Source organism: Cuculus canorus, chromosome 14 (assembly GCF_017976375.1).
Source record: "Cuculus canorus isolate bCucCan1 chromosome 14, bCucCan1.pri, whole genome shotgun sequence".
Classification (NCBI taxonomy): domain Eukaryota; kingdom Metazoa; phylum Chordata; class Aves; order Cuculiformes; family Cuculidae; genus Cuculus; species Cuculus canorus.
The window spans coordinates 19562768-19577708 of NC_071414.1; the positions used below are offsets into that span (position 1 = coordinate 19562768).

At 58.7% G+C, this 14941-nt stretch overlaps 2 protein-coding genes across 5 annotated transcripts in view; one reads left to right on the forward strand and one right to left on the reverse strand.

Moving 5' to 3' along the window:
• Positions 1-9798, reverse strand: part of FGF1 (fibroblast growth factor 1) — a 29478-nt gene extending 19680 nt beyond the window's left edge. The window contains exons 1-2 of one of the 4 annotated variants that reach the window (XM_054079759.1): positions 9436-9712; positions 6497-6648 (exon numbers count right to left, since the gene is read on the reverse strand). Coding sequence is in view for 1 of the 4 variants with exons in the window: in XM_054079757.1 (XP_053935732.1) it covers positions 6497-6648; positions 9436-9516 (233 nt within the window). In the remaining 3 variants the exon portion in view is untranslated. Of the gene's footprint in view, positions 1-6496; positions 6649-9435 lie in introns of all 4 variants that reach the window. The other 3 variants (XM_054079758.1, XM_054079757.1, XM_009562239.2) reach the window with 3 other exon arrangements.
• Positions 1-14941, forward strand: part of ARHGAP26 (Rho GTPase activating protein 26) — a 200940-nt gene that overhangs the window by 24724 nt on the left and 161275 nt on the right. The gene's annotated exons all lie outside the window — the stretch shown is intronic.

Genomic DNA, 14941 nt, shown 5'->3' on the forward strand with positions numbered 1-14941 from the left:
CTGTGCTATACAGCCCAGCACTGGGCGGTGGAGCGATGCTGTGCGGCCGCGGGGAGCTTCAGGCTCTCTCGCTCTGTGTGGTGGATTCCCTCCTATGCTCCTCAGGTTTCCAGCTTTCTGGAATAACTGCCTTGTTTACATCAGTAAGCGACCCTGTGTGCAGTGTTATTTTAGTCACTAGACCTCTTTAATCACTGTTTTCCCCCTCTGCTCTTCTCTCATTCGTTCTGCCTCTGCTGGTGTCTCTCTGGAGGATGCAGGTTTCCGGGGTGATTCCATTTCTTTTAAAGTGCCTTTGGCTCATCCTAGGAAGGGTTAGACCGGGGGGTTTGGGAAAGCACAAACAGAATGGGAGAGGGGGCTTTTCTGAACTCACTTTAGAGTTAGGTAATACCCAGAAGAGTGGGGTCTGTTACCGTATTAAAACAGAGGTGAGGCTTTAAAGTGGAGCGCAGATGTGTTAAGATGCTGTGCTGAGGTTGATACAGTCACATTTATTATCATGGCTCTGTGTTAGCTGCTCTTGAAAGGCATTCATAAATATTAACCATGGCACTCTCCGAGGCCCATGTCAGCCTTTATTTGCCACTTTTAGCGGCTGGGAAAATGCAGCATTTTTGTTATGCTGTTTGCCTCAGTGAGCGGTGTTCTAGAGCGAGAAGGGCATGTGGCAGCTAGAGTTTTATTTCCGTTGGATGCTGCGTGCTCTGCCTCTGTCTCCTCCCCTGGCTGAATCCCTCGCTGCCTCGGACCCAGGCATCCCTCGGGAGGGCAGTGCTGCCCCGCCGTGTTAAACACACTGCATTTGCTGCACTTAAAGTGTATAAAACCTGCAAGTCACCCATTGCTTCTGAACCTGCTCTGCAAGGCCTCAGCACCTGCTTTTGTTCTCCAACAGCATTGAAACAACAGACAGTGATGCTGGAAACGAGGTAAAAAATAGTAACTGCTATAACTGAGAACCACTGAGTCAGGCAACTTCTTTGACAAATGGGGAGAGGGAGGATTACGGCATTCACGAAGGGCCTATGACACGCCGGGACAGAGATGCTGTGACAAAGCAATAATCCCTCTCTCTCCCGCTGAACTGGTTTTCAACAAATTCTGCAAAGAGATTTCTGTTGTGAGCTGTTTGAAAGACAAACCCAGCCGGGCCTCCAGCCCAAATGGTAATTGCTTCAGTTCTGCCGTGGCAGCGGACGTGCGCAGGATTGCTCCGAGTGCCCCATCATGAGGCACTGCCCGCAGCGCTCGAGGGGTGAGGGTGGGTACCCAGGGCCAGCTGTGCCCGAGCAGCAGCGAGGGTCGGGGCAGGCTTCACCTCCTGCCTCCCTGGAATCCATTCTCTCCTTTAGGGAATGTTTACTGGGGGTCTGTAAGGTGCAGCGGCAGTGCTCTGTGTCCCTGGCGGTGCCCTCGCAGTTGCACGGGCTGATACTCCCCAGCACACACCCTTCACCAGCGAGTTTCTGGTGGCAGTATGAAGAAGGTCAGGCAGTGAAGCCTTGGACCCCCACCCGCAGCCCTGCCCACATCGGGGGCCACGCGTGCTGCCCCTTGCGCTGCCTTCCTGCCGGCACCCTGCTTGTGAAAGGTGGAAAGGGATTCCCCTGGGTCTGCTCCGATCCCAGATCCCCGGGGGGCCCTGACCCTCCCCGGGGCAGGCTGTGGTCAGAGGGGTCCCCGGGATGGGCAGGCTTTGCCTTCTGGGAATTCACCTGCAGCTGGTGATGGGTTTGGTTTGAACTGCCGTCAATGCTCATCTCTCTCTGCCGTTCCTTGCAACCTCTCATTTCTGATTTAGAAAGGGGTACCTCCATCTCATCGAAACTCCTGTGATTTGGGGGGTTATGAAACTAGGGATGATTAAAATGGAGTTGTTTAAGGCAACAGGTGAATGTACTTGGCATTCCCATGGTTCTGGCAACAAAAGTGCTGCTCCTGCAGGGGAGAAGCCAGATGAAGGCAGACCCAGCTGTATTTTCAGGGGTCACTGTGCACCCAAATTGGTGTTTAAACAATACAGGGCGAGGCTGACACCCCCACAGTGACGGGAACTGCCCCGGGACCTCCAGGGGTCAGGGCATTGCCGGGCACCTTCCCTGCGCCTTCCTGCAGCTCTTCTCCACTCCCACGCCTCTCGTGATGGATTACACCCTGAACTGGTGCCAGGCTCTGAGAGGCAGCAGTTCTCCTTTGATAATCTTATTTTCCTGCTAAGCAAAGCCAAAAGCTAATAGGAGTTTCTGTAATACTTGTGTGCTCCCATGCAGTTATTTCCTCATCCCTCTCTCCCTCCAGCAGCATGTGGGGATGTGGCCCCGCGCTGTTCCTCAGTGCTGTGCTCCTGCTGATGGAGCCGCTTGAGCTCTGCTGCTCCCAGGGGAGAGAAACAACCGTCCCCTCCCCAGGCAGGAGCCCAGGGCTCTGCCGTTGCTGGCAGCCCGAGCACAGCTGGGGCGGCGTTTGCTGCTGTGGCTGCAGAAGGTGGCACCAGGCGTTTGTGTGCTGGGAGCCTGAGGGTCCGATGCTCGAGAAGTCTGGGCTTAGAAAAGGTGATCTGAATTGTACCAGTCACAGAATCACAGAATCACCAGGTTGGAAAGGACCCACTGGATCATCGAGTGCAACCATTCCTAACACTCCCTAAACCATGTCCCTCAGCACTTCATCCACCCGTTCCTTAAACACCTCCAGGGAAGGCGACTCGACCACCTCCCTGGGCAGCCTAAGTCCACTGTTCTGGTAAGGGCAACATAAACGATAAATCATGGTTTATCCGGCTCATCTAAAGGGGCTTTTGCAGTTAATTTTGAAGCTGTGTGTGGTGGGGAAGGCCGGCTTCATCCCTGCTCCTCCTACATCATCGTCAGATGTTTCTAGGAGAGCTGGCATTGAAGGGTAGCTCTTGCCATCCTGCAGGGACCCGCATCTCCAGCACACACGGGGCGGGTCAGCTGGCGCCAAGAGGGTCTCTCATACAGAATCATCGAATCGTTTGGTCGGAAAAGGGCTTTGAGGTCATTGAGTCCAACCATACCTGTCCCCTACGTAACCGAGCACGCTGCCAGCCTGTAAGGGGGGCCGGGCAGTGGTGTCTTTTGGAGCCCACGGGACATTACAGCTGCTCCCCAGGCGCAGGCACCACCAGCCGCCCTCCCCAGGCACACACCAGTCTTCAAAGCCTTTGCCAAGTGCCTGAAAGCAGGTGGACTCTGCCCCAGCACCACCCGAACGGCCCGAACCCAGGAGCCGGGCACTGCTGGCCCTGCTGCTCTGGCCAGACAGGCAGCAAACACCACCCCTCGCCCCAGAGAGCCACGCGGCCGCTTCCCGTGGCAAACAAGCAGCAGACAACCTGTCCTGTGCGAGGAAAATCGCCCAGCGCCTTCCAGCCCTGCAGGTTTGGCAGGCTGAGGCAAATATTTGCAGACAAAAAAAGACTCGAGGGTAAGAGCCAGGTCTGACCAGTGCCGGACCGAGCGAGTAAGTGCTGAGGAGAGGGTGGTGCGGGCAGGTGAGGGGATGTGGAGGGCTGCCCTGGTACCCTTGTGAGCATCACCCGCAGCAAACCTCCTCGTGAGGGTGGTTGTGGGTACCCTAAGAGCGGATGGAGCCCTGCAAAGACTGAAACTCCCACGGCTGGGGGTCCACACGCAGCAGAGTTTGGGAATAATGCCATCACCAGCAAGCGATTATTATCCATTAACATAAAAATTGGTGGTGGCTTCCTCATTTAAAAGCTACACCTTTCTCTAATGAGCACCCTAAAGCCAGGCTTATTTCCTGATGGAATGTGTGTGCTTGTGGTTCAGGATTGCCACGGCTCTTAAAAACTCCCTCTTCGTGCTCCTCCCGCAGACGGTGGCTCGCACAACACGGGCTGAGACACGGATGGAAGCATCTGTGGTTTGGGTGAGCTCCTGCCCTAATTAAGGGCCACATCCAGCACCCAGTGGAAACTGCACCCAGCGGAAGGGAGGCTGATCGCTGCCGGGATGGGGCAGTGGCTTCCAAAATAATGCCGGGAATATCCCTGCAACAGGTAGACAGCCCGGGTGGGGAGGAGAAGCTGGGAGTGCAGAGGAGCGGGAAAAGTAGTTTCCAAGTACTGAGCTTGGTTGTATTTTTAATTTCTGACTTGGCAACAAAGGAGAAAACAAAAGAAGGTGCTTGAAATTCTGCTTTAGGTCTCTTTTATGAGCGCATCATTGAACTAAGAGGAAAGAGACCGGAATAAAACCGTTGTGGCTGTTCTCCTTACATGCCTTGTGGCTGAGCCCCAGCTCCTCAGTACAACCTTGCTCTGAGCTGCTCAGTGCTATCGAAGCCAAACCAAAGATGCTGAATATAAAGACAAATTGTCACAAGCTCTAATTGCCCCGGCTGGGCAGGCCCAGGTGCTGTGTTTGGCCGAGCCCCTGCGGCTCCCTTGCTCCCCTTCCACCTCCCTGCACGTCTTGGCTTGTTTGTACCATGTAGGAAAGGGAAATCCTTGATGGAGCAGGTGCAGGAGACACAGAGCTAACAGCTCCCGGCACCGCTGAGCCGGAGGACGGGGGTCCTGGGAACCACGGGGCTTTGGCTCGAGGAGCAACGGGCAGGAGGCGAGCTGTGCGGCTGATGGGGAATGAAGGGGAAGGAGCTGTAGCCAGCTGCGTGATGAGCTGCCTCGGTTAGGAGGAAGATCAAGGTCTGAATAGTGGGAGGAAGGCCAAAGTCATTTGGGGAGCTTGGGAGGGAAAGTCTATTCCCTGGGCTGGGGTGGAGCTGGGAAGGAAAGTTTATCCAAAGGGCTCGCAAAGCTCTGGGTCTGGCTGGAGATCTCAGTGGACCCGAACTCTCTCCAGCCCTAATCCGAAGTGCGTGTTCCTGCTCACCCCGAGTGCTCGGAGCGGTCACTCCAGCGCCGGAGGAAGCAGGACTGACCCGCTGTTGCAGGGAGAACAATTGGACATTGTGCTGCTTTATCACCACGGAGCCCAGTCCTGCTCTTAGGAACTGATTAAACTTTACACCCCTGTTTGTGCTGATCTTCCCGTACGTGTCCTGCACTATCCAAGGCCATTGCCGCAGGGGTTGCGAGGCGCCTGGGCTTCCCATTACCATCATTTGCAGCCCATCTCTCAGCCTTCCGTGGGGACAGGGGTGACACTGGGGTGCTCATGTGCAGCTTTCACCGGAGCAGGGTGCAAACCCGGCAGCAGGGAGGTGGCAAGGAGACGCTCCCACTGGGATGGTCGTGGCAGCCACCCCAAGGGCTGCTGGCAGGGCTGGAGGGACGTACTGGGGTCACTGGTACCTCGGGGCGAGGGGCAGGGCTGGGCACGGAGCTCGTGCACGAGACCCCCCAAGGCACCTTTGGTGTGGCAGCAGCACCCCAGGCTGCAGGAGTTGCAGCCAATACTCAACCTCTGAAGCCCACAGGCAAGCAGGGGAGCGCAAGCCCCACACGGGGTGCTGAGCCAGCTCAGAGGTGGGGGTTGCCGAATGTCTGGGCAGGAACCCAGGCAAGTCATAGCAAACTAATTTAACCAGCTTTGCTTCCATCTTGTCTTGTTCAACCATTCCTTCTAGTCATTTTCTTCTTATCTCCCTCATCAGCATTTCCTACCCTGGATCCCAATCCCTCCCTGCCGATGGAAACCACCCATCGCAGATGCTGCTGGGACCTGGGGATACGGGAGCAGCGCTGGGAGCCCCGGCTGCAGAGCAGGAGGAGGGCGCGATGCGCAGCTCTTACGCTTTTGGGCAGAGCCAAAAGGGATCGGAGGCTGGTGACACACGATTCCTTCTAGTAAGACCTGAACTTACAAGATCTTATGTAAGCCAAAGCATATTTTTTAATAGGACTAAGGTGTCTGGCCAGAGTGGGCCCAAGGACTTGTTTTTTTTAAGGAATTTTTTTTTCATCAAAAACTTAACCAATTTACAGTGCTGTGTCATTTCAACAAACCTTCTATTTGTTTTTATTTTAATAGTCCAAATGTTGTGTTTTGCAATTTAAAATGTTTTTGTTTCTTTTTTTTTTTTTTTAATATATATTCCCATTCAAATTCTGCTCCAGGCTTCTGCCCAAAGCTCCAGGTTAATTTGCAGTAATTTTGAGATTGCAATTGGAATTCCTGTTTATCGCAGCCCTCCTCTGCTGGTGGCAGCAGCAGCCACTTGCGGGTTTGGGCTTTTTGGCCAAGTGAGGTGGGGAGCAGCACCCCCGGAATCCTGCATCCCGCTGTCTGGACCCTGGGGGTGTGCGAGGATCCCATGGAGCAGTGAGGGGATGGCAGAGCAGGCGTGGGCCGCCCGGGGGGGGTCCCACCGCCTGCATCCCCGGGGCTCCATCACCCCCTGCATCCTCGGAGCTCCGTCCCCACCTGCATCTGCGGGGGTCTCGGTCCCCACCTGCCTCCCCCGGGCTCGGTCCCCGCTGTCCCCCCGGGCTCGGTCCCCGCTGCCCCCCCGGTCCGGCCGCTGCCCCCCCCCGCCCCGCTCCTACCGCGAGCTGCGCTCCTCCCGGCTGCGGCTCCGCCGAGTCGAGCGAGGGCAGAGAAAGGGGTGAAGCCGGGGATGAAGCCGAGCTGCTGCTGCTGCAAAGCCGCCTCTCGGCGCGGCGGGGAAGGCGGCGGCGAGGAGAGCGGGGCCGGGCACCTGCGGGCGGGATCGGGACTGGGATGGGGATGGGGAGCGGCGCTGCCCGCGGGCGGGGGCGGGGGCTGAGCCGCGCACCGCCGAGCCGATCTGCCCCAAAACCGGTGGCTCTTTTCTCCCTCCCACCCCTATGAGCCAGGCGCGTTTGTGCCAACATCGCTTGTTTCGGTGCCCTCTTGGCACTGCGTTCTCAGCTCTCGGGCAGCGGGGCTGGGGGTACAGCGGGGCTGGGGCTGCAGCGGGGCTGGGGGTGCAGCGGGGCTGGGGGTGCAGCAGGGCTGGGGGTGCAGCGGGGCTGGGGATGGCAGCGGGGCTGGGGGTACAGCGGGGCTGGGGATGCAGCGGGGCTGGGGGTGCAGCAGGGCTGGGGCTGCAGCAGGGCTGGGGGGTGCAGCGGGGCTGGGGATGGCAGCGGGGCTGGGGGTACAGCGGGGCTGGGGGTGCAGCGGGGCTGGGGGGTACAGCGGGGCTGGGAGTGCAGAGGGGCTGGGGATGCAGCGGGGCTGGGGGTGCAGCGGGGCTGGGGGGTACAGCGGGGCTGGGGGTGCAGAGGGGCTGGGGGTGCAGCGGGGCTGGGGGTGCAGCGAGGCTGGGGGTGCAGCGGGGCTGGGGGGTGCAGCGGGGCTAGGGGTGCAGCGGGGCTGGGGGTGCAGCGAGGCTGGGAATGCAGCGGAGCTGGGGGTGCAGTGGGGCTGGGGGTACAGCGGGGCTGGGGGGTACAGCGGGGCTGGGGATGCAGCGGGGCTGGGGGTGCAGCGGGGCTGGGGATGCAGTGGGGCTGGGGGTGCAGTGGGGCTGGGGGCTGCTGGGCAGCCAGCGGTGGGCTCATAAGCGGAGGCTGCAGTGTGCTCATGAGTGGAGGCTGTGGTGGGCTCCGGGGAGGCAACAGTGGTCTCATGGGGGGGCAGAGGTGGTCTTGCGAGTAGAGGCTGCAGTGGGCTAGTGGGGACCAGCAGTGGGCTCGCAGGTGGCAGCCGCAGTGGGCACACGGGGAGGCAGGGGTGAGCTCGGAGGCTGCGGGTGCTGCGCATTCACTGGCTGCAGCGTTAGGGAAGCGAGTGCAATGACTTCACAGCTTGGCCTGCTTCCACGGGTGCTTTCATGTGGTATTTAAGCTGTGTTATCAAAGGTTCACTCAGAATAATAGCTTTTTAGTCGCTGTTCGCATGAAGCAACCACTCCACACTGAAGGTGCACTGAGCTGAGATGCTTTGATAGACACATATTCCGGCTGACCACAGATAACAGCAGTACAGTGGGGATGGCAGTACAGGTGGACTCTGGGCATTCCTAGCATCTCAATGTTCTATTTTTGTTTGAGTTTACACAAGCCCACATGACATTTCCTCTCGGTATTTTGGCCACGAGTTGAAAATAGCAAGAAAAAATAAGAAAGCTATAGCCAGACATTTCTGCATCTCAAAAAAGCCTGACCCTGGCTGTGGCTCCGGCTCCCCCAGACGAAGGGCATTAGGGTTGTGAGGAATACTAGGAAAACTGGCTCCATTTTCTGATGCAAGGGAACATCCCCCTTGCTTTGGAGCTGCAGGGAGGCTGCACCCCTCCCTGCGCCCCAGCCCTCGCCGCTTGCCTGGCTCTCCTCGCAGCCCTGTTGCGGTTGGCATTCGGCAGCTCTGACGCTGTGCGGGGCACAGGCTGCTGCCGGCATCCTGCCAGATTTAGTGCTGTGTCCTCTCTGCCCATCCCCAGGACAGAGCCAGCAGTGCCACACAGACACCGAGCAAACAAACCGGGGTCCTGCGCTGCTCTCTGGAAAGAGGAGCACAAAGTCCCTGCGCTGAGAAGCGCCTCGGCCAAAGCTCAGATGCCAATGATGCCGCAGCGGGTCCTGCTGCCATGCTGCTCTGCACTGAGAGCTGCGAGGGTGGGGATCACTGCCTTCGCACCCAGCTCTGCCTCCTCCTGCCCAGCCCAGCCCTGTCTGGGAAGCCACGCTTGCAGCAGGTGCCTGTGTTACTTCCCAAGCTCAGGATGGCTTTCCACAGCTCCTGCTCCTGCCTGAGGTGAGGAACCTTCTCACCCTGCTGGCTTGAAAGTCTGTAAGCCTCCTTGGCTGAGTCCCATAAATCACATTCACCCTTTGGGGTTGTTGGGGAGCAGAGAGGATTACCCCTAAGGGAAGCACTGGGTGGTCGTCTCTGTGTGGCCCCCAGCCCCACACAGGCAGTGCCGCACCACATGCTCCCCTTCCCCCCAATCCATGATCACGCAGCAGCGATGGTTTACCTGTAACTCTCTGCGAGTCTGGCTCAAAATGAGACGCATGAGATGCCGCAGGTCCCAGGCTTTGGTTTCATGCCTCTCCTTAGAGCTGCGCAGTCGAAACAGCACAGCCAGTGCTGCTCAGTCACCGGGAACAGTGATCAAATGGATTGTCCTCCCCTCCTGCCTCCCTGCCAGCTCCCTGCCTCTGAGCCCGGGCGAAAGAAAAGGAACCCCCAGTTGTTCCCACAGTGACACCCAGCTGAGCCCCCGAACTTGGGCAGGAGTTCAGGAACCAGGAACGTGCATTGCCGGCCGTTTGGGAAGGGGTCGTGAAGCTGTTGTGAGGCTGTGGCTCTGCCAGGATGCTGTGCCCGCAGAGGGCACGGGGGATGCTGGAAGAGGTGCTCAGCTGCCGGATCAGGGTGCGCGGGGCTGGGCGGTGGTGGCAGCAGCAGCGTGGGGACAGCCGGGAGCTGCCAGCCTGGGGTCACCCTGGCCCCGCTCCCCTGGGGCAGACGGTTCACGGAGCGACACGCACCCACACGCCCTCGCACCACTCACGGGAGGCTCTGGAGACCGGCAGCGTGTCTCAGAGGGGCGCGGGCATTGGGGATGAGCCGGGTCCGAGGAGAAGGCTGGCATCGGCCGGTGGGCACCGTGGCCGGCAGCACAGGCTGCCGCTCTGCACCCACGTAGGACAAGGAAGTATGGATAATCCTTCGCCTGGCTATTTTTTTCCTCTCATGTGATCTTGTTTTTGGACTGCTATTTTGGGGCTGGACTCCAGCCCAGGTGAAAGACAGGGATTTTATCCAGCCTGCCTCCCCCACCACCCAGAGGATTTCCAGGACCTCCTCCTGCCTGCCTGCAGGATGGGGTTAAACCCTGCTGCCGGCTCCTGTTTGCTCTGTGCTTCCCTGCCCTCGCTCTCTTGCTGCAAAGCCTTTTCTGTCCCTGGCTTTGCTCCTGTGCCGCCAGAGGATGATGGCACACAGGCTGTGGTGCGCACACCCCTCTGCTCGGCCCGGGTCCCCCTCGGGTCCTGCAGGGACTCAGCACAGCTGCAGAGCCCGGGTCTCCCCAGTCCTGTTTGCCCTCTTTCTGCCCTTTTCCCCCCAGAAACAGCCGTCGGGAAGCTGAGAGAGAAAGAAATAAAAAGATGCTTGCGGCTTGCAGCAGCCTTGACAGAAACTGATGCGAGGCCTGAGCTCACGCACTGCTCAGCATCCTCCCTGCGCTGCTGCGAGCATCCCACCAGTGCTTGGAGGAGACCGGGGAGGGGGAGGCTGCAGGGGGTCCCTTTGCATGATGTGTGGGAGCCAGAGGTGTGCATACATCCTGCTCATCCCTGCCCTGGGGCCAGGTCCCTGGAGATATCCTGGTGCCCCCAGCCCCACGAGCTCAGCACCGGCAGGGCTAACTGGTTTTATCCCATTTATGTCTTTCTTTCTGGATGAAAATCAAAGGATGCTGGTGGAGAAGGGCAGCCTGGTTCTGCCGCCTCAGGAGCAGCAGGACTTAACCCAGCATGTGCAGGAGGAAGGCAGAACATCTGGGATGCGACACCACATCTCACCTATCTCCATGCACGTGAGTATCATGCAATCACATCCTTGCCTTCCATGGCGGGTGGCGGGAGGACTGGATGCTCTCATGGTGTTTCTGGTTGTGTGAATAAAACTCATTAGACGTTCCTGTGCTGCAGGCGAGAGGTGCCCGTGCCACGGGGCCGATCCTGCCGGGGACTCTCCAGCTGGCCCAGGGCAGGGACGGGGAGAAGGGACTTTTTGCAGCTGGAGGGGGTGCACAGACACCTTTGCTGGAGCCTCAGTGGGATTCGGGTTTTCCTCTCCCTCAGGGAGTCTCCCCAGTTCATCTGTGTGGAAGGAGCCGCACAGCACCGCGGCTCACGGCGCGGGTGAAGGGTGGGACCGCGGGGTGAGATGTTCACCGGAGGGAGCTGTGATGTGGTTTGTAGTGAATTGGGTTATTCCAGATGCGTCCTAGATAAGATAAGTGGAAAACTCAGGTCCAGAAATGACAAACCACTCCCTGTTGGAGCCTCTTTCACGATCCTCAGATAACAAGAGAAGCCGTTTCCTTTTTCCTGCTTCCAATTAACAGGTTTCCTAGGGAATCAGGAGCTGCTCTCCCTCCTGGCGGGGCCGGGAGCTCCGGCGGGGTCGGTTCGCGTCGGCGGTGCCGGAGCAGCCGCTGTCCCCGCGGCTCGGGGAGGGGACGGTTACCCTGGAAGGGCGAATGAGGGCCGCGAGGGGGGGAATCCTGGAGGTGCCGGGAGGGAGCGGGGCCGCCAGGGGGCGCGCGGGGAGCATCTGGGCACAGCTGGGCGGGGGGGCAGCTGGGTGCGGAGGGGCACAACTGGGCACAGCTGGGAGTGGGCAGCCAGGTATAGACGGGTGGGGGCAGCTGCGCACATCTGGAGGGAGATGGGCGCATACGGGTGTGGGGTGGCAGCTGGGCACATCTGGAGGCAGCTGGGCATGGGCGGGTGGCGCAGCTGGGCACAGCTGGGTGAGGGGGGACTGGGGACAGATGGGTGTAAGGGGGCAGCTGGGCACAGCTGGGTGCAGAGGGGGCAGTGGGGCACAGCTGGGCACAGCTGGGTGCAGAGGGGGCAGTGGGGTGCAGCTGGGTGCAGAGGGGACAGTGGGGCACAGCTGGGCACAGCTGGAAGCGGGTGGGGAGCGGGCACTGCTGGGGGATGTGGCATAGCTGGGACACAAGCGAGACCAGGCAAGGGGGGAACACTGCACAGGAGAGGGGAGCAAGTCCCGAGGGGGCACAGCTGGAGCTGGGATACGGCTGGCAGCTGTGCGGCATCTGGCAGCGGTGCAGGTCACGGTGCTCACAGCTGCAGCATCCACAGCTGGAGCACATCTGGGTGGCAGCAGAGCTGGCGGCCCCATCCCAGCTGGCAGTGTGTATGGCTGGCACCGTGCACGGCTGGCGGCACCCCCTGTCCGGGCCATGGGCCGGACACCCCTCTGCCTCCCGAAAGCCGCTGCTCTGGGCTTGGGTTTCCTTCCTCCGCGGGTGCTGTCAGGGCACCGCTCTTTCAGGTTGCAGCAGAGGTAATTAGGAAGGAATTGAAGATAGGCAGGAAGACTGTTTCTCATTAAGAGCATCTCATTCACCCTGATCTCTGTCAAACCCTGCCAGGCACGCAGTGGAGTAATTTTGTTTGTCTTTCCTGTGGTCTCGCATGTTGCTCTCAGCCCGGGCTCATCTGCCAGGAGCCCTTTGGTCTCCTCCAGTCCCCGTTTCCCGGGAAGGAGCACCCCGGCCCAAGGAATGACTCCCATCTTTTGTTTCTTTATGGATGCCCTTATATATTGAAACGAACGCTGTTTACTTGCACTTAGTTTAGAGTCAAGAGCTGGTTCCCAAAGGGCTCTCCTGGATACACTCACCAAATGAGGAATCTTCTGTAATTACATTTCAGGGACAGCAGATGTTTTCTGGTTTGTTTAATATGTGCCGCATTGCATTTGTGACAAGGTAGATGCGGAACAGAAGCCCTGTTACCTTAAAAGTACTGCTGTTATCAGTTACTGACTTAATTACAGTTTTATCTAAAAGTAGATCAAGTTTACTTGACAGGATCCATTTTTCCTACCCTGCTGCCACCCAGCATTGTTTCCTCCCGTCGGTTCCTGCTCCCTCAAGCCCATCCATCGGCTGTCCCACCAGCAGAAATCCAGACACGACACATCATTGAGGAACATCAGCTCACAACCTTGGATTTTCTGAACTGAACGCTGAGAGGAAAACTGACCCAGGGCTTCGGAGTCTGAGGGTGCTCCAAGAGATACCTCACTGCCCAAAATCTCCAAGAATTCCTGCTTTTGTCTGTGTCAGCTCAGCCTCTTGTGCAAATAGTGTCAGCCAGGGCTGGCCGCACAAAGCAAGGTCGGTTATAACCCGTTCTCCTGGAACAGAAGCACTTGGAGCAGGCACAAAGGAATCTCTGTCTCTCCCCTGCGCTGGCATCCTGGCAATTAACCCGGAAAGTCGCAGCTTGCCCTTGTCTTGGGCAGCGAGTGTCTGGCCCGGGCGCGAGGGGTGGCTGTCCCGGCCAGGGGGTCTGGCTGAACCGTGGCCCCCGGCCACACGGGGAGATGGAACGGCCAGTGGCCAACGGGGGGTAGGAAATGGATTGGGAACTGGTACTGGTTTCAGAGGGGCAGCTTTGTAGGCAAAGGGTCCGCTGCTCTCCCAGGAGCTTGAGTGAGAAGCAAGTTTGGAGAGTGCTGCAGAGGAACGGGCGTCTTGGTGCTGACCCTGGGATGCCAGCCCTCAGGTGGGCTCAGGGGCTCTGCTGGGGGCATGGGCAGGGCAGGCAGCGATGCCCATGGGATCTCCTGGGGCTACCACAGTCCTGGGCGTGGGCAGGGCAGGCAGCGATGCCCATGGACCTCCTGAGGCTACCACAGTCCTGGGCGTGGGCAGGGCAGGCAGCGATGCCCGTGGGATCTCCTGGCGCTGCTGCCATGCCCTTGCAGCAGTAAAAGATGCAGGACTTTCCAGTCACTTAATGTTTCTAATAGCAAATGAAATCGCTCCCTATCATCAGTGTCTTATCTGCGTGCTTCAAGGGAATGTCCTCTGCAAACACTGACATAAAAGTAAACAGTGACGGGTTTTTTTATGGCAAGGTGAACACGAGGAGGTGGATCTGGTTCCTGCGCCCCTACCCTGGTGCTGTGTTTGCTGAGATACGCTGTGCAGCGCGAGGACGCTTCACGCCATAACCCTGAATGGGTGGAATGGATGCCTGGAAAAAATAATTGAGAGGATGGGAAAAATAATTGAGACGATGAGGATAGTTGTGTTCTGCTGCTCCTGCAGCTGCACACCTCATGCGCAGCTTCATCCCGTTGTCCCCAGGAAGCGGCTGTGGGGACAGGGTGGGTTTCTGGCTGGGGTTACGTGCTGACACAGTAGAAGCGGGTTAAGAGAGGTGCCAGGATCCGGCCGTGCCTCTGCTGCAGGCATCGCTGGAACAGCACTGTCAGTCCGTACCCTCGGAGAGCTCTGGGGCAGAGAGAAGCGTCACACCGCAGCGCGGTGGGTGTGGGTGCTTTATGCGTATTCGCAATTCCCACAAGCAGTTTAATACAACCTGGTGTTTGCTGTCACTGTGTCCCACCCTGTGCTGCTCATCGCGGGCTGCTCTCCCACGTGGCCGCTCGGTTTGCGGTCCAAACGCCCTCCCTGGGAGGCAGCCGGCACCTCCGTGGTGTGGGATGGCACCACTCAGTGCCACGGTTTGCTCCCCCCTCCCCGGGCTGCGGGCAGGCTTTGTCTCACACTGAGTAGGACAGACAAGATTTGGCATCTTATCGTCTCCGCTTGGAAGAAGCCGCCTCCCTGGAATGGGACAAACACCCCTGAATTCAAAGCCCTGGTCCCTCTCTGGCTGCACATCTCCCCGCGGGGCAGCTCCTCGTCTTCCTTCTTATGTCCGTTAACTTCACAGCGTTCACTGCCCACTCCACGGGAGAGCTGGGGAGGGGCTCTGGATCAGGGAGGGCAGGGATAGGATGAGGGGGACTGGTTAGAAGCTGGAAGAGGGGAGATTGAGATGAGGTCTCAGGAAGAAATGTTTCCCTGTTCAGGTGGGGAGGCCCTGGCCCAGGGTGCCCAGGGAAGCTGTGCTGCCCCATCCCTGGAGGGGTTCCAGGCCAGGTTGGATGGGGCTCGGAGCCCCTGATCCAGTGGGAGGTGTCCCTGCCCATGGCAGGGGTGGGACTGGGTGGGCTTTGGGGTCCCTTCTGACCCAAACCATTGTGTGATCCTATGATTCTAGAACAATGCAAATCTGCTTCCCGGTTGCTCTCTTTTCTCGTAAGCCAGCCTGGCTGCAGTTCTCTGTTCCTCTCCCTTCCAGTTCCTCCTGGCCAGCTGGATCTGGACCCTGGAGACCCAGAGCTCCCCATCACACCCAGCCTCTTGGGTACCCACACAGCTCACGAGGAGAAGAGGCACCATCCTGCTCAGCGTCATTCCCTGCCTTCTGCTGGGAGAAGGAAAAGGAATTGTCAGC